The sequence below is a fragment of the Frieseomelitta varia genome, unplaced genomic scaffold (assembly GCF_011392965.1).
Source record: "Frieseomelitta varia isolate USP_RPSP 00005682 unplaced genomic scaffold, Fvar_1.2 scaffold_894, whole genome shotgun sequence".
NCBI lineage: Eukaryota > Metazoa > Arthropoda > Insecta > Hymenoptera > Apidae > Frieseomelitta > Frieseomelitta varia.
In genome coordinates this window covers 342,990-367,138 of record NW_025110694.1, presented here as the reverse complement: position 1 = coordinate 367,138, position 24,149 = coordinate 342,990, and the positions used below count along the sequence as shown (strand labels likewise).

At 36.4% G+C, this 24,149-nt stretch overlaps 1 protein-coding gene across 1 annotated transcript in view; it reads left to right on the top strand.

Moving 5' to 3' along the window:
• The window catches only part of LOC122537211 (ABC transporter G family member 22), a 31,961-nt gene that overhangs the window by 5,434 nt on the left and 2,378 nt on the right, over positions 1 to 24,149 (top strand). Inside the window, exons 3-10 of the mRNA XM_043670232.1 lie at positions 4,240 to 4,345; positions 7,490 to 7,590; positions 8,234 to 8,489; positions 8,974 to 9,144; positions 11,896 to 12,017; positions 17,439 to 17,646; positions 19,809 to 20,023; positions 21,759 to 21,967. Of these exons, the coding sequence (XP_043526167.1) occupies positions 4,240 to 4,345; positions 7,490 to 7,590; positions 8,234 to 8,489; positions 8,974 to 9,144; positions 11,896 to 12,017; positions 17,439 to 17,646; positions 19,809 to 20,023; positions 21,759 to 21,967 (1,388 nt within the window). The remainder of the gene's footprint in view (positions 1 to 4,239; positions 4,346 to 7,489; positions 7,591 to 8,233; positions 8,490 to 8,973; positions 9,145 to 11,895; positions 12,018 to 17,438; positions 17,647 to 19,808; positions 20,024 to 21,758; positions 21,968 to 24,149) is intronic.

Here is a 24,149-nt window from a genome sequence, read left to right as displayed (position 1 = left end):
GACCAAGAATCTTTCTCCCATACCTCAATAATGCTAAATAATCCTAAAAGAACTGTAATCTTCCAACATTCTTCGCCGTGATGGTGGTTCTCTTACTTCCACTATATTTGCCTTCTCGTCTCTAGTCTTTTCTCGAATATTCAGGATAAACGAACAGAAATCTCCACCCTTGTATCCATCATCTTCCACTCGAAACGTCGCGAACCTTTCCCCGAATATTCGTGAAAAATCGATGAACAGATATATCGATGTAGATTGATCGAGAAGCGATTCCATCGTTTCTCACTTTCGCTTTTCTCCGCGTGGAACGCGATGGCCGTCGTCGTCGCCGTCGTCATTGTCGTTGTCGTCGTCGTCATTTCGTGGAATCCAGCCCAGCGGAGATGACGTTCACGGCCGTGCTCCGTTCTGGAGCAGTCCAGTTTCCTGCTGGCCGAGAGACGACCGCTATACCCGCAGCGAAATATCGTCGGCCGCCACTTTCTCTCTCCGCATAACGGATCCTCTTGTGTAACGGACTCCCGGACGGCCATCGCGTCGAGAAAATGGCACGTCCGTCCGCGTTGCACGCCGCGGCCAAGGCAGGGTGTGTCGACCGAGCCGGCGTCCACCTTTAAGCTGCGTACACACGGTTCGAAGACCGCGAATTTTCACATTTCAACGAAAGTAGGATCTCACTAAATATTTTCAACGCGTCAAACACTTCAAATGTTAAATATATATATATTTATATTATTTTATATATTTATATTTATATTATTTTATATATTTATATTTATATTATTTTATATATTTATATTTATATTATTTTATATATTTATATTTATATTATTTTATATATTTATATTTATATTATTTTATATATTTATATTTATATTATTTTATATATTTATATTTATATTATTTTATATATTTATATTTATNTTATATATATTTATATTTATATTTATATTTATATTTTTTACTTATATATATATATTTTTAGATACTTATATATATTTATATTTATATTTATATTTATATTTTTTACTTATATATATATATTTTTAGATACTTATATATATTTATATTTATATTTATATTTATATTTTTTACTTATATATATATATTTTTAGATACTTATATATATTTATATATATATTTTTTTTACTTATATATATATATTTTTAGATACTTATATTTATATTTATGTATATATATATTTTTAGACATTTATATATATATATTTTTTAGATACTTATATATATTTATATATTTTTAGACATATATATATATATAAAACATTCAAAGTGTTTAACAAGTGTTTAAAAATATTTACTAAGATCCTACTTTCGCTCGCCCACTAAATACGATTTTTCTTTTTTTTAAATTTAATATTCCTGATTTGTCAATTCAAGTGTAATACCAAACACGTTTCTAAGTTATAGATTACTGAGCACAAATTATTGGCGGTTCAACAATTGACTAGAATGTTCGAAAAGAAAATCGTGAAACAAAGGATCAATCGAACTTTTCACGTAGTCGGCGAGAACGGTGAAAAGTGGTCAAAAAGTGACCGAAAGTTTTCAACGACGCTCGTCTAAATTTTCGGCGCGTGAGAAATCGCCGATCAACAAAATCGACGAGAATCGAATTTCCTTTCATTAAGCGGGTTTAATGGTTTCGTTCAAGCGGAATTTCAACTAGCCGGCTAGGAAACAATGGGCCGTTTAATTGGCTGCTTTACATTGATTTAAGTTAACCAACCGCGTCGAAAGCCATTATCGGCCGTTTTATGTAGCCGCGCATACTTTCGTCGAATGATTAAGCGGAGCTATTAATCAGGCACGCAATAGAATTTTCAAAATCGCTACCGATGCGTCTGAAAGTCATTTATTCGAGGAGAGATGTGAGCCAGCAGGGCCAAGGAACGATTCTATTCACCGTTAGACCTCAACTTCAGATCGAAACTTGTTCATAAGCTCACCTTTTGGCTCTTTACGAATCGCGTTCCTATCGCAACCGATTAGCAAAAATAGAAATTAAATTTTACAGTACGTCAGTTGGTATTATCGAGCAATTTCGATCGAATCATCGTCCTAGTCTATATAACCAAAATTCGGGGGAATAAAAACTGGAGAAAAACACGAAATCCTTTAATACTGATTTATCTTTAGAGATTGATACTTGAGACACGGTCTAAAAATTGAGAAATTCTAAAATCCTGCTACTATCAACATTCGAGGTTTCATCATTAGTAATTAAATTGTTCGTAGAAACTTTGAAAAGTAATGAATCAATTTGGTTAATTTCTAGCCAAACTTGAAATTTGACCGAACTTTCAGAAGATGAAATACACGCGTCTCTTAAAATATAAAATATAAAAAAAAATATATATAAAAAATATATAAAAAAGAAACAAAGTTCAAGAGTGAAAGGTAAGCTTTAATGAAAGAATCCAATAACGTTCGACTCGACCGTCTAAACAAATAAAAAAAAAAATCGCGTTGGAATTCATTCTCTTTTCGGTCGGCCAATTTCTCGTGTTCCAGAGCAGAAAAATTTCAACTGACGCTCACAATACGAATTCCACAGGCGACGCTGTGCTTTTTTTCTTCCGAGTACGCTTCGCTCCGCGTGGCCCCGAATTGTCGAACGCGTTTCGAGACGAAGGAAAGTCCATGCACTACGTGCAGAGTCGCCTATCACCGATGGTGACTCGTTCTTCGACGGGTTATCGGACGAAGACGTAGCTCGTGACACGTCGCCTTTCTTTGTTACAAGATTCGCTGTTGCTTCGTTATGTTACATAATTCGTACGTTCTTCAATCGGCCAGTACTTTCGATCTTTAATTTGTTTCATTCGTATGTTTTACTTGGAACTTTTACTAAGAATCACTTCAACGCCGTTCTTCTCTTTCTTTTTTCGCGTGCATTTCGTAATTTCCTGAAATTTCCACTTTCCAGATTTGAGAGGTCGTTCGTTAAATATTTGAAAATTATTTTGATAATCGGCCTCTCGTTTCTAAAGGTATTAAAATAACTGATAAGGATAAATTGAATCCATGGAAGTTTCTCCTTCGTTCAGAGAGTTGGAATATTGTCTGTATATCGTGAAAATTTTCTGTATATCCGAATTTAATAATTTATAGGAAGAAAAAAAAACGAAAGTTGAAAATTAGAAAGGAATTATCGGAAAAAAAATTATTCTTTTGAAAGAATGATTCTCCTACGAGAAACCCGACAATTTCCCAAAAAAGAATTCAAAGCAACTAAATAATCGTCTTCAAATCACTGAAATTCTCTCAATCTCTTCTTAAGCTCAAAACTAATTCAAAGGACCTTCGAATTATTAAAAAGATTCACTCAACAATCTTGAGAAAATTCAATAATAAAGAAACTTAAATAACAAATTCAAATAACAAAGAACCGTCAAAGATTATTACAGAACCATTGAGTTAAAAATTCGAGAACGTTCAAAGAACATGCAAATAATCCAAAAGAATCGCTTCGAATCAATCAAGAACAACCTACGGGAGCATCATTCTGCTGGAAAACTACCAGCGGCGGGAAAAGAAGCAACGAAGACCGGGAAACGACAATCGGGCTGGATCGTTTCGCAAGAAACGTACCGGCTGCTGCGGCGCGTTATCGTAATTGATTTAACGATCGCGATTACGAGCGGACCGGTGCATCCCCGGGGGTACGTGTCAGATGATAATAATAGACGCAAAGTGGCCTGGATGTTACGAAACGGAAATGCACGTCCACGTTTGCTTACGTTGCTGTTCAACCTTCTTGCGCTGGAATGACGTGCCACGCGCGTCGAGAATATTTTTTTGTAAATTAAATTGCCCACATTTTCTAAGTATATTTAAATGTAAAATAAGCCCCAGGCAAGACGAATGATTAGTTTATTAACCTCCTTAATAATTTTCGATCCAGTGACATTCATACCGACGCGTTCAAAAGAAGAAGAATAACGCGACGAGTTATTGCGTACGGTTCGGTCACTCGTTATGGTCCGCGGACCAGTAGCAAAGGGGGTTAAGGCGTGAAAATCACAGTAAAGTCCATCACGATGCGCCCATCTTCCCTCGTATCGTCCACCTCGTGCTCTCCGCTCGCTTTCGCCAATTTTATCGTAAACCTTTCTCTTCTTTTTCTCTCGTTTTACCTTTATCTTCGTCTCTCCTTTCCTTTCCGATCTGATCTGATCTGATTTGATCTGACGCGGTTCTTGCTGTTCGTGTGTTACAGTACCAGGCGAGGCTCAGGCTTCCGGACACGTTCTCGCACTCGCAGAAGATGCAGTGCGTGGATCATATCATCGAGGTACTCGACCTCGCCGCCTGCCAAGACACCAGTGAGTATAGATCGGACGCGATCGACGGATCGTGCCAAGCCCCTGCGCGCTGACGGCCTGCTTTTGCACGCCATCGTGTCTCACCTCGTTGCATTTTTCTTTTTTCTTTCTTTCTTTCTTTTTTTTTTTTTTTTTTACGTGAACGTTTGAAGGTAATTGGTAAGATACGTGCTTTCACAAAGGATATATCGATATCGAAGTTTCACGCAATTTGCTTCATTTGTAAATATATTCATACACCTTCGGATTAGTTTCAGACTTTGTCAATGTTCGAACACTTTGAGCCTGCGTGACTATCTATTTTGTACATTCTACACGATACAAATAAAAGTTCTGTCTGCAGTAAATATTTATAAAAGAAACTTTCATGCTTGTATATACGTGTTGTTTTGAAATACTTCGAAACTTCGCGAAACACTGACGCGAATTTTACGAATACATTCTGTGTATCATTATTATCATAAAATTTCATATATTTTTAAATTTATAATCACGATAATAAGTGTTCGAATACTTTCATGAACCTACGTAAGTGCAATATATATCTTTCGTATTGAAATACGTACGATGTATGATAAAATTTCATACATTTTTAAATTTATAATCACGATGATAAGTGTTCGAATACTTTCATGAACCTACGTAAGTGCAATATATATCATTCGTATTGAAATACGTATGATGTATGATAAAATTTCATACATTTTTAAATTTATAATCACGATAATGAGTGTTCGAATACTTTCATGAACCTACGTAAGTGCGATATATATCATTCGTATTGAAATACGTATGATGTATAATAAAATTTCATACATTTTTAAATTTATAATCACGATAATAAGTGTTCGAATACTTTCGTGAACCTACGTAAGTGCAATATATATCTTTCGTATTGAAATACGTATAATAAATAACCTAACAATTGCTCCACGATAAATGCCCGGATATATCTCCATAAACTCAGATGCCCACGTAGCGCGTAGACACGCCGATCTCTGACGATTTCTCACATTCGTTTTCCACGGGGGATCAAAGCGTCTGCGCGAGATCGCGAAACTGGGACGATCTCTCGCGTCGCGGCCGTGTAAATCCGCCATAATTTGTTTATGGACGGCGAACGAGAAGCTGGTGACGATTTACGACTTCCACCGGTAAGAAACAGGCCATCAGCAGGCCGTGGTTCAACGCCACGTGGTTGCTCGCCATCGTCCTCCATCGTCGTTTGTTCGATTTTGATCGACGATTTCCGCGATCGTAACTCATTCAACGTTGCTCCTCGTAAAACCTAGCGAGATCGTTTGTTATCGAGGCTGCGTTACGACTCGCTGGATCACCATCGTTCCTTGCTAGCTCCGATCGTTTATACCGATCTATCGAAACGCTTTGATCCGTCGTCCGAGATTTACTTAAAGTCCCGTTTCGATGAAAGTTCTTTTTTCTCCTTTTTTTTTTTTTTTTCTTTTTAACTTCTTTAACTGGAGAAGCTCGAACCGTACGGCTGACCCAATTTGATTTTATTTGGTGAATTTAGTGGCGTTGCGAATGGTCGATGGTTTGGAGAATAACGTTGTGCATACGTTCTAGATATTATATCGTTGTAGAATATTACATCGATGGAGCAAGATATATTTATGTGAAGAATTAATGTAAAAGAAGGTTTCATTCGATGAGATCAAGTGTTTTGTTCATTATGAAATATCCATAAACAGTTGCTTTAAGAAAGCTTGTAGCAAGCTGTTAAAAAAAAATTCTTGAAAATTTTTGAAAATTTTGCAGCTTATTTTGTCAACAATTTTTCATTAAAAAGCAGACTACCGCAGTAAAAAGAAAGAACTATTGCTAAAGTCAGATATGAATCTAAAATATAAAGGTATATACAATCGATATTAAAGAGAAATATATGAAGCTCTGAACAAAAAGAAAAATCGAGCCAAAAGATTAAGAACCAATTAAAAAGAAGAATTCTCTCATTCTAAAACATCGAGTTGACGGAGAAACGAACCAGATAACAAGGATAATATTTTTTTTATTTTCCCCAAAAACCGGAAACATTTTTTTTCCTGTTTGTTTGTTTTCTCTTCGATTGGAACGCTGCATGCCTGTCGCGTTCGTAATCGAATTTCGACTTGTTTTCAACGACCCGGACAAAATGATTTTATATTTCAATCGAGGAAGTCGATGGGACGAGAAATTTCATTTCTTTTCTGGCCGTTGATCCGGAATTTACGTTCACATCGAGTTTCGATTATTTTTACGACGAGACAAATGACAAGACAAACGATGACAGTCGTGACAACGGAAGTGTCCTTCGCAGAGAAATTTAATTGTCGATTGTTTTTCATTAATTCCGAACGAATTTGGGAGAGAATTAATTCCTGATTGTTCCTGAAGTAACTTTATTTTTTACTAATTTTAGTTTATTATTATTTTTACTAATTTTTACTTTATTATTTACTAATCGTAAATGTGTTCAATTTTGATTATATATTCTACTTTATTCTATTAGATTTCTCATTTAAGTGAATTTAATTTTAGTTTTCTAAATCATTCGAGTATATCACAATTGAAATTCTTATATTCTATTTTCTTTCGTTGAACGGCTTAATTCTCCCAGTTATATCGCGGTATGTGACAATTTTATTAAAATATACTTTTCATTCTAGTATTCCATTTTATTACATGACAATAGAACACGACAATTTGATATCTCTTATTATTAGATTTATTTTCTCGATTATTTCAGCTCTCTAAGTTAAATTATTCTACCGATGGTTAATCTAGCACGTATTTAAATATCTTTCTGTAATTATTCTCCTTCTGCCCTCAAATGATTCCACCCCCATCATCCAGCCCGACGTTTTCGAGAAATCGTCAGAAAGCAGAATCGATCGATCGGTGTGGTAAAAGTTTGAAGACACTCTGTAAGTACACTGAAGTAAGGAAAGACCGCAGCTTCCATAATTATCCCAATTATTATTCCGAGCTACGTATTTTTAACCAAAGTGTCGTCATCGCCGCGTCTTGCGAATTAAGGTGTCCACTTTGGACCCGATTAGTGTTAATTAATCGCCAACAGCGAGATAATAGCGAGCCAGAAGGTTCGTCCCTAATGTTTGCTTTTCGCTTTTCTGTTTCTTTCAGTTATCGGGGATTACACGAAACGAGGACTGTCCGGCGGCGAGAAGAAGAGGACGAGCATAGCCTGCGAGCTCCTCACCAATCCCTCGCTCATGTTGCTCGACGTAAGCTCCTTAAAGCATCCTGATTACACACGGCGAAATGAGGAAACTCTCTTATGAGGGCCTCTCCCTTGGAATTTTTCCACTTTCTCGTTGCTTCCCTTGGGATAACATTGTTATTTACTTTTATCGCGTTATTCTCTTGGGAAGCTGATCTTTTAATACATTTCTCGCGATCCCCTTGGTTAATTTGATTAGAGATTAGTTTATTCATCTTAGTCATTTTTCTTTGGAAGCCTAATTTTTTCTTTCTTTTTTTAAATTTCTTGAAACTTCCTTCGATTGTAATTTAGTTACGGTTTATTCATCTTGTCGCAGAGCAAAAGCATTTATTTAAATGGAAGTGAATTTTATTTTATTCTACTTAGAATTCAATCTCTGGCTGATCGAATGGTTTTCGATTTTTTTGAAGCTTCCTGAATATATTCTATAAAAGAATCTACAAAAGAACTTCGTAGAAATCTCACGATTACAATTATCGTATTCTCAGAACTGTTTCTGACAATTAGTTTCAAAGGCGAGACCATCAAAAACGAATTCGAAAATTTATATGAATATCGTAGAAAGTGAAGATTCTGCCGATCGTTCCTCGAACAGGTGCTCGAAGTAAAATAATTAATTCACGCAACGATGTATTTGGTTCCAGGAACCAACGAGCGGGTTGGACTCGCATTCGGCACAGGCGCTGATCTCACGATTGAAGAAATACGCCGAACAAGAAGGCAAGAGCATCGTGGTAACAGTGCATCAGCCCAGTTCGAGGATGTTCCACAGTTTCAGCAAGATCCTGCTGTTGAGCCGCGGCCAGGTCGCGTATTACGGCCCCACAGCGAACATCGGCAGGTTTTTCTCTACGATCGGACTCACGCTACTCCCACATTACAACCCTGCTGATTTCATTCGTGAGTATAATACGCGAAATACTAAGCAAACCAACTACACTTGTTAATTGCATTTCTATTTTATATTTCTATTTTATATTTCTATTTCTACAGTTTCTAAAAAGAGCATTATACAATTATTACATGTGTGGTGTAAATATTTCGATTTATCTACAAGATTTTGTAGAAACACGTGTGTACGTTCGTGCTTGTCCAGATATTATCTCAAATATTATATCTTTCTCTTTCGACTTGTTCCTGTACGCGGAATCCACTTCCATACCCGTTGTGCCAATTACTCTAAATCTTCAAACTCCAAAACATTTCTGTCCAAACATTTCCAGCTCGGAGCAACCGCACCGAAAATTCCCTCTGTTACGCGCCAGCCTAGGAAATCACGTGGCCGGTGCAATTACCCTGAACGGTCATTTGACCCGCCAATAACAATTAACTGCGAAATAAAGCTGTTTCACCAGCTTGCGCTCCCTTTTCGGATTGTTAACAGTGGAGCAAATAAAGGGGCCGGAGGAGGTTCGGGAGCGCATCGTGGCCGCGGCGAGAAACGCCAGACAGGGACCTGACTGCCCGCCGGAACTTCGCCCGGAGTACAATCCCAGCCAGCATCCGCTCTGCGACCATCTGATCCATTATCACGAGCACCACATCGGCCACAACGGTATTGCATAGCGTAACGACCGGTCTCTCCTTCATGGTGCGCGCACGTCTAGGGTATATCGCTCGGATACACCGGAGCTGGAATAGTTGCGGCGCCGGTTCGCCCGCTTAAAACTCGAGGATCCAGCTACGCGGTGGCTCGACCGACCGGTGGTTTCTGGGTCAACGTGTCTGCGAGATCCAATCGATTTTTCGAATTGCGCGCCGCTCGCCGCCGGACGAGGTTTCTAAGCAATCGAACTGGGTTGTTTACGGAGGATCTTTGACGTTGAAGATCGTTTCCCACTCTTAACCGGGAGTTAAAGGACTCATTGACCCCTTGCGCCGGCTTCGAAATTCACCGTATCCTCATTTTATAATTATGTAAAAAAATTAATGATAAACTTGACTCGAATATCAAATAAAATAATATTAAATTTATTGAAAAAAAAATTATATATATATTAATAATATCGATAACAAATTTAATGATAGACAATGATTTTTTTAAATTAGTAAAACTTAAATTTATAATAATAATTCTAAGAAATTAAAATTATTATAAATATAATATAAATATTAGTATAAATATAATTATAATAATTAATCCATTAGAATAATAATTTAAACTGAAATTAAAAAAAATTATTCTTCAGTTTATATATTAAAATTGAAAAAAAAAATTATAATTAAATAAATTAAATTTCTTAAAATAATAAAATCAAATAAATAAAATCATTATTATTAAATAAATTATATAAATCAATTCAATCATTTTAAAATATTAAATTTAAATTAATTTTATTTTTTGATGACCAAATTCATAATTTATACTAATTAATAATAATAATCCTAAAATTTAAACTGGTTCGCGGACCATAACGAGTGACCGAATCGTATATACAATAATTCGTCGCTTTCTTCTTCTTTTGATCTCGTTGGTATGATATCACTGGATAGAAATTATTGAAAAGTAATAAACTTATCATTTGTTTTGCCTGGGTTACATTCAAATATACTTGAAACTGATGAAACTGTTGCAATTTGGGACAAAAAATTTTCTATACGATTGATCGTGACCGGTATTTTGAGAAACAAATATTGATTTCTGTTTTTCTATGAATTTTGAAGAGAAGAAATATTAGATTCCGCAGATACAGGATCACATATTGATTGGATCAGAATGTGATGACCATCACATTGAGAAATGTTACGATTCATTAAAATAATGTTGATTTATATTATGAAAAATAATGTAAAGAAATATTGATTTCTGTTTTTATACGAACGAAATTATCAAGAGTTAAAAATATTACATTATATCCAAATTATCATGTTTCGAAAGGGGTCAAATGACACAAGAGTTAATATTTATTATATTTTTTTCTTTGGTATTCGTGACCGATTGAACACGCCCAAAGACACATTTCTACAATTTTGCGCTTTAAAAGCTGACAAACGCAACCGATCACCGTTCGATTATCGAAAAATTCTGCAGACACGTGACCGGTAATCACGATTCGCTTAACAATTCTATTGGAAATCTATTAAAACGAGCAGAAAACACAGCCGTGTCTCTTAGAAATTATTTTCCACGTTTATCGATCGTCGAATATTACGGCAAAGAAGTCGTTCGATTCTCCAATGAATGCGAATCATTGTAGTCGGTAATCGTTGCTCGCGATACCGATATCGCTCGCTCGCCCGAATATTTCCTCCGGCGTCGATTGATTAACGGCTTATAAATGGACTGTCGAGCAACAACACAGGGATTTTTCGCGGCGGGGAAGTGTGCCGGGCCGAGGGGGTTGAATTCTTTCGTCTCCCCCTTTCGCCAGCAATCAAAGGTCGGCCGATCGCCTAGAGGAACGTTCCGAGCCGAGAGAAAACCGATCGATTAATCGTACGGACGTTTCTGATCTCTCTATTTTACAGTCTGCAGTTCATATAATTTACGACCGCAACGCGAAGGAGAGTCTTCGGGAACTTTCGCGCGAGAGATTTAAGAGAATGTTCTTTAATATGTCACTTTAACTGCGTCACTTTTATGTCAGAGATGTTTTTTTTTTTTTCTTCTTCTCTCTCGTTTCAATTTCTTCGAAACGTTGAAAGATCTTCAGTTTTTTGGAGGAGTCTTTTGGATTGCAGTTAAAATTATATTAATATGTTCTTGCGCACGGTCTTTTAACCACTTGCGCTGCCAGCTGGTTCGCGGACCATAACGAGTGACCAAAACTCGTCGGTATGATATCACTGGATAGAAATTACTAAGTAATGAACTTATCAATCTGTTTTGCCTGGGCTTACATTGAAATATACTTGAAACATTGCAATATTAAAATATTAAAATATTAAAATAAATTAATAAATATTAAAATAAATACAAAATAATATTAAAATATTAAAATAAATTAATAAATATTAAAATAAATACAAAATAATATTAAAATATTAAAATAAATTAATAAATATTAAAATAAATACAAAATAATATTAAAATATTAAAATAAATTAATAAATATTAAAATAAATACAAAATAATATTAAAATATTAAAATAAATTAATAAATATTAAAATAAATACAAAATAATATTAAAATATTAAAATAAATTAATAAATATTTAAATAAATACAAAAATAAAATAAATATTTGCGATGAAGGATTCTCGACGTGCGTGGCACTTTTTTTTTTTAATTTTTTTTCAACAAAAGTTTTTTAATTTTTTTTCAACAAAAGTCTCTGACCCGTTTCATCGCGTCGATGATTTACAGTGAAAGAAGACGAAGGCCGTACGTTGTGGTTGGACACGCAAAGCCATGCCAGCAGCAGTGCCAGTTCCGCGGACGACGACTACGCCTGGCAGTGGCCCACTAGTTTCTGGTCACAATTCAAAGTGAGTACCATTTTGCAGACGTTTCCCAGCGGTTAGACTGCGCTGCAACTGCACTGCACTCGATGTTCATGCAGCGTGCAGTCTGACACACACAGACACTCGTCCCTTTGTTTCGAACGATTCATAAAGTAACATAAAGAAGAGAAAGAAGAAAATTCATTGAAAGTTAATGTCAAATCCTCATCTTTCGAGTACGATATTTGAGAATTAATTGGAAAATGGGAAATTAGTGTAAGAATTCTAAATCAAATGTGTGTGATGCAAAATAGCATCTCTGTGAAGAAACTACGAATATCTTGATCACTCGAGACATTAAGAATATTTAAGATATTCGAACTTTATATAGTTAATGAAAGACATTAGTTTAAAAGAGATGATTAAAATCCTACAAACAGCATAGATCGTTTTGAGATTACTTATTATTATCAAAGATTCGAAGATTGAACGACTGAATGTTTAATTATCTATGAAATTGCGAACGAGGGAGGGAAAAAAAATCATAGGGTACATTTTCCTTGTTGAAAAGCTCAACTTTTTAATTGTGCAAATAGATATTTTATAACGCATCAATGTATTGTAATTGCAGTGGTGTACGTACGATTCTGTTCAGACAGTAATTTTCAATGAGAGAAGGAGGATGCAAAGATTGGACGACTGAATGTGCAAAATGGCGGAGTTTACGGTTCAGAAGGCCAAAGAGGCGTATCGTTAGGCAGCGAAATGAACCGGACACGGTTCCGTTATTTCCCGAGAAGACGTGACGTCAGTTTAGCAATTGAAAACAGAATCGTCACGAGATCGTCCCGCATGATGCTCCGGTTCTCGTTAACTTTCTGATTTCACTTCCCTTGCCGCTCGTTGCGCCGAGCCATCTTGAATATGTCCCTTCCGTCCGCGCGAGACTTCAACTCCCTGGCGCCTATTCAAAATTCGAAAATTCAGCAAAATTCAGCTCTTTCTCAGGCTTTCGAACGTTCAAAACGGAAAGAGCCTCCATTTCATCAAAAAGAGAGTTCTAACAATTGAATTCGAACGATTGAAATTAAATTGTCAGATAGATTTAATAACGAAAACCAGTGGAAAGGAGAGAAGTGAAAGGAGCAGAAACGGTGGAATTTTCGTCGCGAAATAAAGCTCTGTCATCTACGTGGTATGAAAGAATCTTTTATATCTAGGATAAGTAACAATTAATAATTACGTATGTAGAACTTTTTCAGTTAGTCACAGAGTCAAAAATTGCAAATAAATATGATTGTTTATACAAGTCTCGATGAAGAGACATCAAGAAAGACGTAAAGTACGGAGAGAAGGGAAACAAAATCAGGAGATCAACGTTCTGATAGAAGGAACGAAGTTCCAAAATGAAGTTCGTCGAAATGAACGGCGATAAAGATCAATCGAGAAATTTGCTTGGTGAAATGAAAAATGGTCGGCGACATTCCGCGAAGCGAGCGACCAGCCGTTGGAAATTAAGTAGGGCGATGGCGTTGATTTCCTCGGAAACGCAACGACACGGCTCGAATTGGCCTCAACAACGGCCAGCCAACGTTGAGAGAGAGAACCCGGTGGCTGTCGTCGTCCGAAGGAGAGATCAAAAAGTTCGATTGCATTGCGCGCTTAATAGAGCATGCAACAACAGCAATGTGAAAATTTAGACGAGTTTCGTCTGGTATGTGAATGAGAAAGAGAGAAAGAGAGATAATGGGGAGGAAAATGAAAATGACATTAGGATTCGAGCTTAACGCGAGCTGTTCAATTTGTATCGCCATTCACCGAGACAGGCTCTAGATAACACTCTCGTCATTACATTCGGTTCTTTAATGCTGCAGCTACTTTGCGCCAGGGAAATTAGAGTGTAACGTGAAAATAGGAAAAATGGCTCGAAAAATGTTTGTTCCAATACAATATTGTATATGTTATTGATTTCTCCGAGAGCTTAAACTTAGTTTAAAATAATCGACGTTGTTCGACCATAAACAAATAATAATCACCTGGATCCTGTCACACTAAGGAACAGAAGGATCAAGGCCTACTAGCTTCAACGACCAAAGTGGAAAGAGAAGAATGGAACATAATTTAGACTACGACAAATAAAACCAAAATACACGACATAGCACACCATTTCTATCAAAAAATACCAAACAACAATATAAGCAGAAAAGAAAGGATAGCTATGACTATACTTCGAGTCGAACACTCCAAGATCACACACGAATACCTACTAAACAAAACAGAACCACCTTTCTGCAACACCTGCAACCTATCAAATCACTAGCCAACACCTGCTACATGAATGCAGAAAATACTGAAACCTAAGAAGTAAATACGGATTAAACCAAAACACTGCTCTAACCTGCCAGAAACAACAGAAAAACATTATCAGCTATCTAAAGGAGACCAAACTACTAGACCAGATATAAAGAGAAAATTCCAGCACGTCGCTAAAGATGTCGATGCGACTTTAAATTCCTATATAAAAAAAAAAAAAAAAATATTGACGTTGTTGCTTCCAGTACGAGAAATTGGAATTGGAAACTTGATGAAAAGGAAAATAATGAATGACGAATGCGTTGAGTTACGCCTCCCCGAGTCGTTTCCAAAACTGGTTAGGAATTGAATGGCAAAATATCGAAAGTTAATTAAAAGAGCTTAAAATATACCGCAGTTATCGTAAATCGTGATACGCGTTTGAAAGAGAAGTGCATGTTTCGAAACAGGTTTCAGATAAAAAAAAAAAACAAAGATTGTTTCGAAAAGTGAAACAAACGATCGTCATATTTTATTGATGATTCCATTTCGTCGAATAGAACTTTTGTAGATTCTGTTCAGACGAGATGGCAAATTATGTTTCTTTGTAAAAGAAACTTATAATTTCCGTTTCTTGAGAGGGCCAGTGAAATATTTTCAAATCGAAATAAATGAAGAAGACCAGTAGGCCACATAATCAAAATTTTTCCAAATATCTTAAAACAGTATCATTATCAAACTATAAATTTTAGTCGAAAGAATCTCAATATTCAGTGATTGAAAATAAATACTGTCGCAAAATAAAATTGGCAAAATATAAATGAAGAATTTTTCTTTTCTGGGACTAAATGTTAATCAAAGCACGTCTGTTCCTTACAAAAAAAAAGCCAATCGAAGCTTTAATAATAACAACAATAGTTTCTAAAAAAAAAAATTTGTCCTTACAAAAATAAACAATCGAAGCTTTAACAGTAACAACAATAACTTCTCAATAGCAAAAAGGAATGAACATAAAATCCTCCTAAATCAATGATCTCTCATTTTGTTCACGTTCCTTTCACCAACCATATTGCACAATCAAAAAGAAATTCATTCAGCCAGAAGAAATTTTCATCTTCCGCGAAATTTCTCGAAACCCCGTCCGAACGGTCAAAGAGACGCTCTGAAAAATCGAGAACCTGAAATTACATCTTTCCGTCAAAGTGACGAGAGAAGTGAAGAAGAAGATCCACTCGCCCCGAAGAAATTCCACGGCGAAATTTCTCGGTGGATGTCGCGAATTGCTCGATGATTTCAAGGAGAGACGATGATAAAAGAAAGAGAGTCGGATCGTTAAAGAGGATCGAGCAGCAGCGCAGAAAAGAGAACTAGGTCGCGTTTACGCGATTCACCATATCCGGATAATTACCGCGACCGGTATGTCGGTTCGGTTGTGTGGCATGCTTTGTGCGAACGCATCTCGTCACTTGCATCACTTTTACCCGATTCAACTATTCTTCGCGCGGCTTGAGTTTTCAGCTCGACTCACGATGGAGAAAGTCTCCCGTCCTTTTTTTCTTCTCTCTCTCTCTTTTTTTTTTCGTTTATGCTGCGCTTCACACGCGTCGAAAGGAGAGCGCGCCGGTAGCGGAAAGAGTAAAGTAGTTTTTCTTTTTTGAAAAGTAATCGAAGCGAAGAACCTTCTCAATGAGCAACGTAGCGAGTAATAATTAATTCGAGACTAATTCGAGATAGTGATATTTATTTTCAATCACTGAATATTGAGATCCTTTCGACTAAAATTTATAGTTTGATAATGATATTGTTTTAAGATATTTGGAAAAATTTTGATTATGTGGCCTACTGTTGTTTTATGTTACGGGTTCAGGTTTTTGTGTTGAAATTTAGAAAAATGATAAAAAAGACAGAGGACTGTTTGAAACAATTGATTGTCGATTAATTTATCGTGTTGATACATTTTATATCATTGACATCGATATAAGATTCCTTGTACAAAATATCATTTGTACAAATACTATAATATCATTTAGACATCTATATTATAATGTCATCAAAGTCAGACTTTTGAACAAAAGTGTATAAAGGACGAATTCACGAATGTATTTAAATGCAAAATTTAAAATATATTTATAAGTTAAATATAAATAATCCGTCGTAACTCCCTAAAGTGCACAATAAATAAATATACAGAATGCTCGAATCAATGCTCGAATCGATTGATTCGCTTGCTAATTGAGTAATTAATGATATCGAGCCTAGTGCTCGTCACATGGTCAAGTTACTCGCGTACTGTGCTTGTAATTTAAAGAGGCCTTCGAAAGCAGCATTGTGAAACTTTCGCGTTCTATTTCCTCACGGCCGTTGATATAATTGAGCTGCACCAAAGAGGTGTAACGGAGCAACCTTGCGTTGTGACATTATCGCGCACGGGGGCAGTGCTCGTATCACACTGTGTGAGCAGCACATCGATTAATAACCAACCTGTGTGTCTACACTCCAGTCGTCCAACTTCACCTTCTAATTTTTACCACGATCCATCACGATATTCATCGTGATACTCTTGAAACTAACAGTGATTTGCATTGATCTGAGGAAATTCTGGAAATTGTGGTACTTCGAATTTCGTGGTAAATTATGACTAAATTTTGATTTTATAAAGTCCACGGTCTTTCTATTCATTTGGATATGCGTGTTTCGGAAGGATGACTGAAAAATAATTTTATTTTACAAAAATTTTACTTTAGTTAGAGGCGTTCTTCTTGACAGGTATACTGTACAATACCTATTTATAAATGACTATTTTATTTAGTTCTAAAGAGGGATTATGAAGCTTTAAATTGAACAAAAATTGAACGCCAAGTTCATTTCAGTCACACTTTTACTTTAAAAATTTCTACTAACGCGAACGGTCTTCTATATATATTTTCGTGAATATGAAATTAATGAAGAAATGAAGCGTAAATAAAAATTGTTTTATCCACTCTATATCATAAAAAATGTTCTTCTTTGAATGTTGTACATATTTTTGCGTTTCCTATGCATTTTGATGAAGTACAAATACTCGCAAATAACGCGAAAATTTCGTTGAAAAATCCTTTACATCAAATTTTTCCTCGCAGAAGAAGATGAGACGTGCACGAGAGCATTTCTGTAACGTGGAATCGATGATTTCAGGTACTGTCAGAACGAAACTTTCAAGAAGCACGGCCACGAATGCTGTCTCGTCTGAATTGGCTGCAAACGATAGCCCTCGGCCTGCTAGCTGGACTGTTGTGGCTAAGGCTTCCCAGAACAGAGGCGGCACTTCACGACATCCAAGGCTGGATGTTCTTCAGTACCACGTACTGGATGCTTTTCGCGCACTTCGGTGCACTCTCCAGTTGTAAGTAACTTTCATTCCCCTTTCTATATCTGTCCCTCCAATTTTAGAATTTTAATAGACCACGGTTTTAAGAAAGTCGGTCCATTTCGATTTGTTTGTTTGTTTGCGCAATTCCTAAGACTTTTTAAAGAGAGATTCTCGACTTCTTAGAGAATTAACTGCTGAGAACGAAGCTCGAATGAAGTTTTAACCAAGAATGAATTACAATTTACTAGCCAAGTTGTTTATGCCGCTGTTGTTTATACAAGCGTGTCGATCTGTTTCTAAGAATTCTGTAATTTTTATCTCATATTAGTCTCACCAATATTCTCCTCAGTAATTTGCAAATATCTACACACCAACAAACTGTTTGACTGGAAAAGGTCCTCTCAGGTGAAATTACACGTTACGCTCTATCAATCCTCCACGGATATACGACCAGCAGATCTTAAATTTTCACTGCACGTCGCAATCTACTAATCAACCTCTTGATTTTTGAGACCTGCCTAACTAACTCAATCACTCCATACAAATACACACTGGCAAATTTCCCCCGTCGATTTCTGTCGACACAATCTATCAATCAGTAGTGCAACTCCCTAGAAAAATACCTCTACCGAACTCTTTAATTTTCATTACGCGTTACAACCTAACTAACTAACTCGACCTGGGTTCCTCGCAAACAAACCTGGGTACTTTTGACCCAAGTCTGTCAACAACTCCTTAATTTCCCTCCTTACCCGTCTCCAAGAGTTTTCTCCCTAAAGAAACTTCACCCACTCCATCAGCCTGAGAAACAGTACATTTCCAGAACATTTGCCGAAAGGGAGAAAAGCTCGGATAGGAAATTCTCAGGTACGCGAAAGAACAGTATCGAAGCTAGCTGCGCAACAACGCGGAGAGCCTCATAGTATACGAGGTAGATTGGTTAATTGAGCTTTGACGACGACGTGACGCTCTGAATCGGCCATTCAGTCGAACGGCGCGTTTTTTTTTTATTGCAAAGATTTGCAAAGGACCAAAGAAGAACGGCCAATAAAGACGTTAGTATGTAGGTCGCGCCGTGACCCACTTACCATCAGCCGAGGCAATTGAGGCCCTTTTGTCGCACGTACTTCGGATCCAAAGCTCGGAACGACCGCGACGAATTTCAAACGCGGAGGAGGAGTACCAATCGTCTGCGATGACGCTATTTTCCAGCGAAAAGAAGACTGAGAAGGTTTTGACTTTCTGAGATTAATCGCAATTCGATGGATCTTTACAATTAAATATACACTGTTTAGGAAAAGTATTGTACATACGTAACCTAATCCTTTTGCCAGATTTTACGTTTCACGTTCGTAGTGGCAAACTTTTGCAAAGTCACGTAGAAGCATTAATTGACCAATTTAATGCGTTCATTCGGAATAATTTCGCTTATACACGCCATTTTTCTTCAATTTTTATTACATATTAAAATCTGTTCCTTTTCTCGGAGAAAGAAACATGCAAGAATATTTTATTACATACTTAAAACTGTATTTTCCTAACAAAAGATAGTAAAAGATAAGAAAGTTTTCATTACAACTGAGAACTTAGAGAAATGATCCTTCAACGATGGGAAAACCCATCGAGTAAGTGGAAAAGTGAAAAATATTGGAAAGGTATTGCTGGACAGTATACGCAGGAAAGTTGGTGAAGTTAAAATTATTTGACAGCAAGTTTGCTAAACTTCTTTTAGTATCTATTTGATCTTGGCGGAGAGTCGAGTGTTTTCTTGGGTTGAGTGTGTTGTCTGGCGAGAAAAGATCAATGTTTAATGGACTGTTTGTGGACTGTAAAAATGAAAGAGAAGAAACTTTGCTATTTTTTTCTTCTTTTTTCTTTCTGCTTTGAGAATCTTTTGGACTTTTTCAAATGAAAATTTGAAAGCTTTTCAATTTGTTTCTGTCATGTTTCTTTAGAAGCTAGTTTAGACCTTGAAATTAATGCGACCTTTCAGGCTTCGCATCACGTCAGAAATTCACTTTTTCAATAATAAGAATTAAATGTCAGGACTTTAGAGATTCTTGAGTGGGCCAAAACAAAGTTCGGCACCACTGATATAAACTCAGTATTAGCCTCTGTGTTTTGAATTGTCAAATTACATAATATATTCTCATATAAATACGAGTGAATTGACGAGAGATGAAATTCTGTTTCAGTTCCTCCGGAACGCGAGGTGATCAACAAGGAGCGACTGTCAGGATCGTATCGGCTCTCGGCCTATTACTTGGCGAAAATGGTCGGCGAGCTGCCGCTTACGATTACGCTGCCCGCCGTCTACCATATCATTAGTTACCCGATGTTGGGCTTCCACAGTCCGGCAGTTTTCGTCACCCTGCTGGCGTTCCTCTTACTCAACACCATCGTCGCGCAGGTACGACATCTCTTTCCTTTTCTTCTCACTTCCCTCGTTTTCACTTAATCAGACATTTGCCTTCAACGTTCGAGACGCATCGAATCAGTGAGATAAAAATCCAAGGACGTCTGCCCTTTCTTTCCCCCGTTTTCTTTTCTCTTTTTAATTTAACGTGATAGTGCGCAGGTTCCCGCGCATCTCACGGTTCACTTTAACCCATTTTTTTACCCCGTTTGTACGCAGGTTTCGGTACGATTGACTCTGAGTTGGTTTAATGGAAAATGGAATTGCACGGGCGTTGAGGTGATTTGCAAGGAAAATGCATAGTCAAAGGGGAATTTGAAAACTTAACACTGTACCATTAGTTTGTAATGTTATATCGAAGTCACAGCTGTGCATCTATTAACAAAACAAACGAACTGTTCGAAACGTGTCACATATTCCTATTCTACTTAATATATCACCTTGTTCTACTTTCTGTACTATCGTACACCGATTCTACTTGAAACAGAATAAAACTCCTTTTTATTAAACTACAGTCCTCTTGATAAAGTAATGTACCTCCGATGTCTGTGTTTTTTAAATTTATTTTATACATACAGTCGAGGAGTTGAAATTTCTTTTCTCATAAACAAACGCAAGTAACAATATAGGTTTCAAATCTTTTCATCCTTTGCTTATTTTTCTCTCGAACGAACAAGAAAAAAAGATGAAGGAAAGAAAAGAGGGAAAGGAAAAATATTTCGCACGAAAATTGAAATTCCGATTAGTTTCGCGCAATAATAGAACAGAAATGGTGGAACGGTGTGTATGTTGCAATCAGCACGAATTTCTTTAGCCATGGGAACACGTACAAACAGTAAGAATTTCGCGGTTTCCTGTTCTTTTGCCCCCCTTAACTCCGTTCTCCCTTCGAAGGCCCTCGACTGTCCACCTACGGTCAATACTAAGTCATTGTAGCATGAAAGGTGGCCGCGATTTACTTTCGAAACCACCTACCCATTGACGGAAATGAGTAACTCGCGCGTATTTCGCAACATGTAATGTCGCGAACGAATCGATTTTCAACAGCTAATCGATTAAACGACACTTTATTATACTAAACTGTCGCCAGATGTTTGTGCGCTCTTCTATGATGCTTCTCGCCGAATGGAAATTTCATTCAATTTGTAATCCACTTGAACTCAACTTAAATTTCACTCACTTTGCTTAAGTTAAGTCGCAGAATTCAAAAAAACGGGAAATCACATTTGGTGACCAATGGATATTAGATATCAGTTTCACGAACCTAATCTATCGCTTGTATTATATAAGGTATTAAAGTTTTTAAAAATTTATCTTCCACTTTTTGTTAAAAATTAAAAAAATCGTATCAAAGTCGTGTTTTAAAGTCAAATTTCTACGTGTAAACGTAATCTTCCATTTTGTCGAGTTAATTTATCCAAGCCAGTTGTTCAAATCCTACAAACCTAATCTTTCGCCTTTGTTAACGCTAGAACTACCATTGATCAAAATGACCAATTTGTAATATTTTATAGACGTAACAGCGTACTAAATGATTTTTCATAAAATAAATAAAATACTTCATTGTATTATAAAGTTTCTTTATTTTTTTTTTTTTTTTACTTCAGTTGACTTTCGATGGAAATTTTACACTTTAATATCGTTGGTAGTTCTAGCCTTAAGTCGCAATTAAGAAAATTTCTCTCGCTGTTACGGTAATTTGAAATGCTACCACGTTCCCTGATTTCAGAGCGTCGGATTCTTCGTTGGAGCGTGCTGTCTAGACCTCCAGGTTAGCATAACTGCATCCGCGCTTTACACGCTCGCGACACAGCTACTTGGAGGTTATTTGGCAACGGCGGTACCACCGTGGTTGGCATGGGCTAGATATGCGAGCATGGTGCATTATGCCTATCAGAATATGCAGATCCTGGAATTCGGTGTCGGCGAGCCAATCACGTAAGTAACAATTTTCAACCACGCGATACAATCAAATTTCTTCTTTGAAGAAGTAGATCGAAATTATGGGACAAACTCTTTCTTTTGAGTGAAGCTTCGCTCATAAAATAATGATGGCGTAAATTCTGCATTTCGTTCGCGAAATCACACAGTTTTCTCCTAAGAAATTCTAGAAGCATCCCAAAATAATCGACTTCGCAACTCCACTTCGGTGTGAATTTCGTCATTTACGGATTCAAAAATTTTCACGTGTCACCTTTCACTTTGCCAGTCTCGTACGTTTATGAATTTCTCGTCGAAATTCTGACTGTTTCCGTCGCTGATGGATCCACGACTGAAATTAATCAGACAACTCAAGACACTAAATGAGAAGAACCAGACCGAGAAAAATCGATTCCCTCGTACCTGTTCTCTCCAGCGAAGCGGAATTAATGAAATTAAAGAAAGATCGCGTGATAAATGATAAGCGAGCCTCAGCCGCGACACGGCCCAATGCAAGATTCAGTCTGCGAAGTCTAATCGTTTCGTACGTCACACGATGTGACTCGGATCGATGTCATATTTGGTTTTTCAACGACACACGTGACAACGAGTACGTTAATCGAATTAGTCGAAAGTGATCTCTTCACTCTCTCGCGAAATTGCCGAGCCTGGAAACGACTAGAGATTGAGAGACGAGAAAACGACATAACGACGATGAGTAATTTATATTGTACGAGCTGAGAATGAAAATATCGATTTTTGTTACGACCCTAATGCGCGTGATAGTATTATTAAGAAGTACATTAAAGTTATACGTGATTTGATTGTTTAACGCTGACGTTATTCTTTGTCTTTCGTTATTTGTCAATTTGATATCGTTCGCTTCAGTTTCCATCTAAAAACGCGTATATTGAATAAATTAAACTCAAAGCTGAACAGAATCTATGCGATATTGATTGAAGATTCTCTCTCTCTCTCTCTAATAAAAGTCAGGAAATGTTGTTTTCGTCACCTGTGTATTTAATCATAACTGTATCACAACTGTATGTCATACGAAAATAAAGTTCGTATATTACAGTACTAAGATCGAGGTAGCAGTATGATTAAACACAGGTTTCTGTGAAATTTCGAACAAACATTATACTTGTATGTTATACATTGAATTTACGAAACAAATCTCGAGCCTTCAAACTATGTTCTCGCATTGCACACAGACTAACGAAACTATTCGCAACTTGAATTCCCAATAAATCCACAGATAAAACATCTGGATGAAAGGAACGCTTAACACACTAGAACTACCAACGACTGAAGCACAATCAGAGATATTAAAGCAAAAGAAACAGAAAAATTTTGTAACGCAACAGAGTACGAGTTTCTATTTATATGTTTTACAAATCTCATTACGAAAAACATATTGTTTCAATACTGGAACTACCGAGGACTAAAGTATAAAAATCGAGTATAAAAATTAAATAAAGTATAAAAATTAGAAAATGTAACGAATAAGAAAGTGTTTGTAATACGAACTTTTGTTCAATCATTCGAATCTCTGCAACATTGTAAGCACTCTAAAAGTTACTCTAAATTTTATAAATTTCTTTACAAATTTGTAACGCAAATTGTAAATTGGTCATTCTGATCACGTTGGACTAAAGTAATCAAAAATCGAGTCAAATTAGAAAATGTAACGAATAAAAAAAAGGTTTGTAATATGAACTTTTGCTCAATCATTCGATTGTCTGCAACATTGTGAGCACTCTAAAAGTTACTCTAAACTTTATAAGTAGTTTTATAAATTTCTTTACAACTTTGTAACGAAAATTGTAAATTGTTTATTCTGACCACGTTGGACTAAAGTATAAAAATCGAGTCAAATTAGAAAATGTAACGAATAAAAAAAAGGTTTGTAATATGAACTTTTGCTCAATCATTCGAATCTCTGCAACATTGTAAGCACTCTAAAAGTTACTCTAAACTTTATTAGTAGTTCTATAAATTTCTTTACGAATTTGCAACGAAAATTGGTCGTTTTGACCACTTTATGGGTAGTTCTATAAATTTTTGTACAAATTTATAACAAAAATTGTAAAATGGTTATTCTATCCACGTTGGACTAAAGTATAAAAATCGAGTCAAATTAGAAAATGTAACGAATAGGAAAAGGTTTGTAATACGAACTTTTGTTCAATCATTCGAA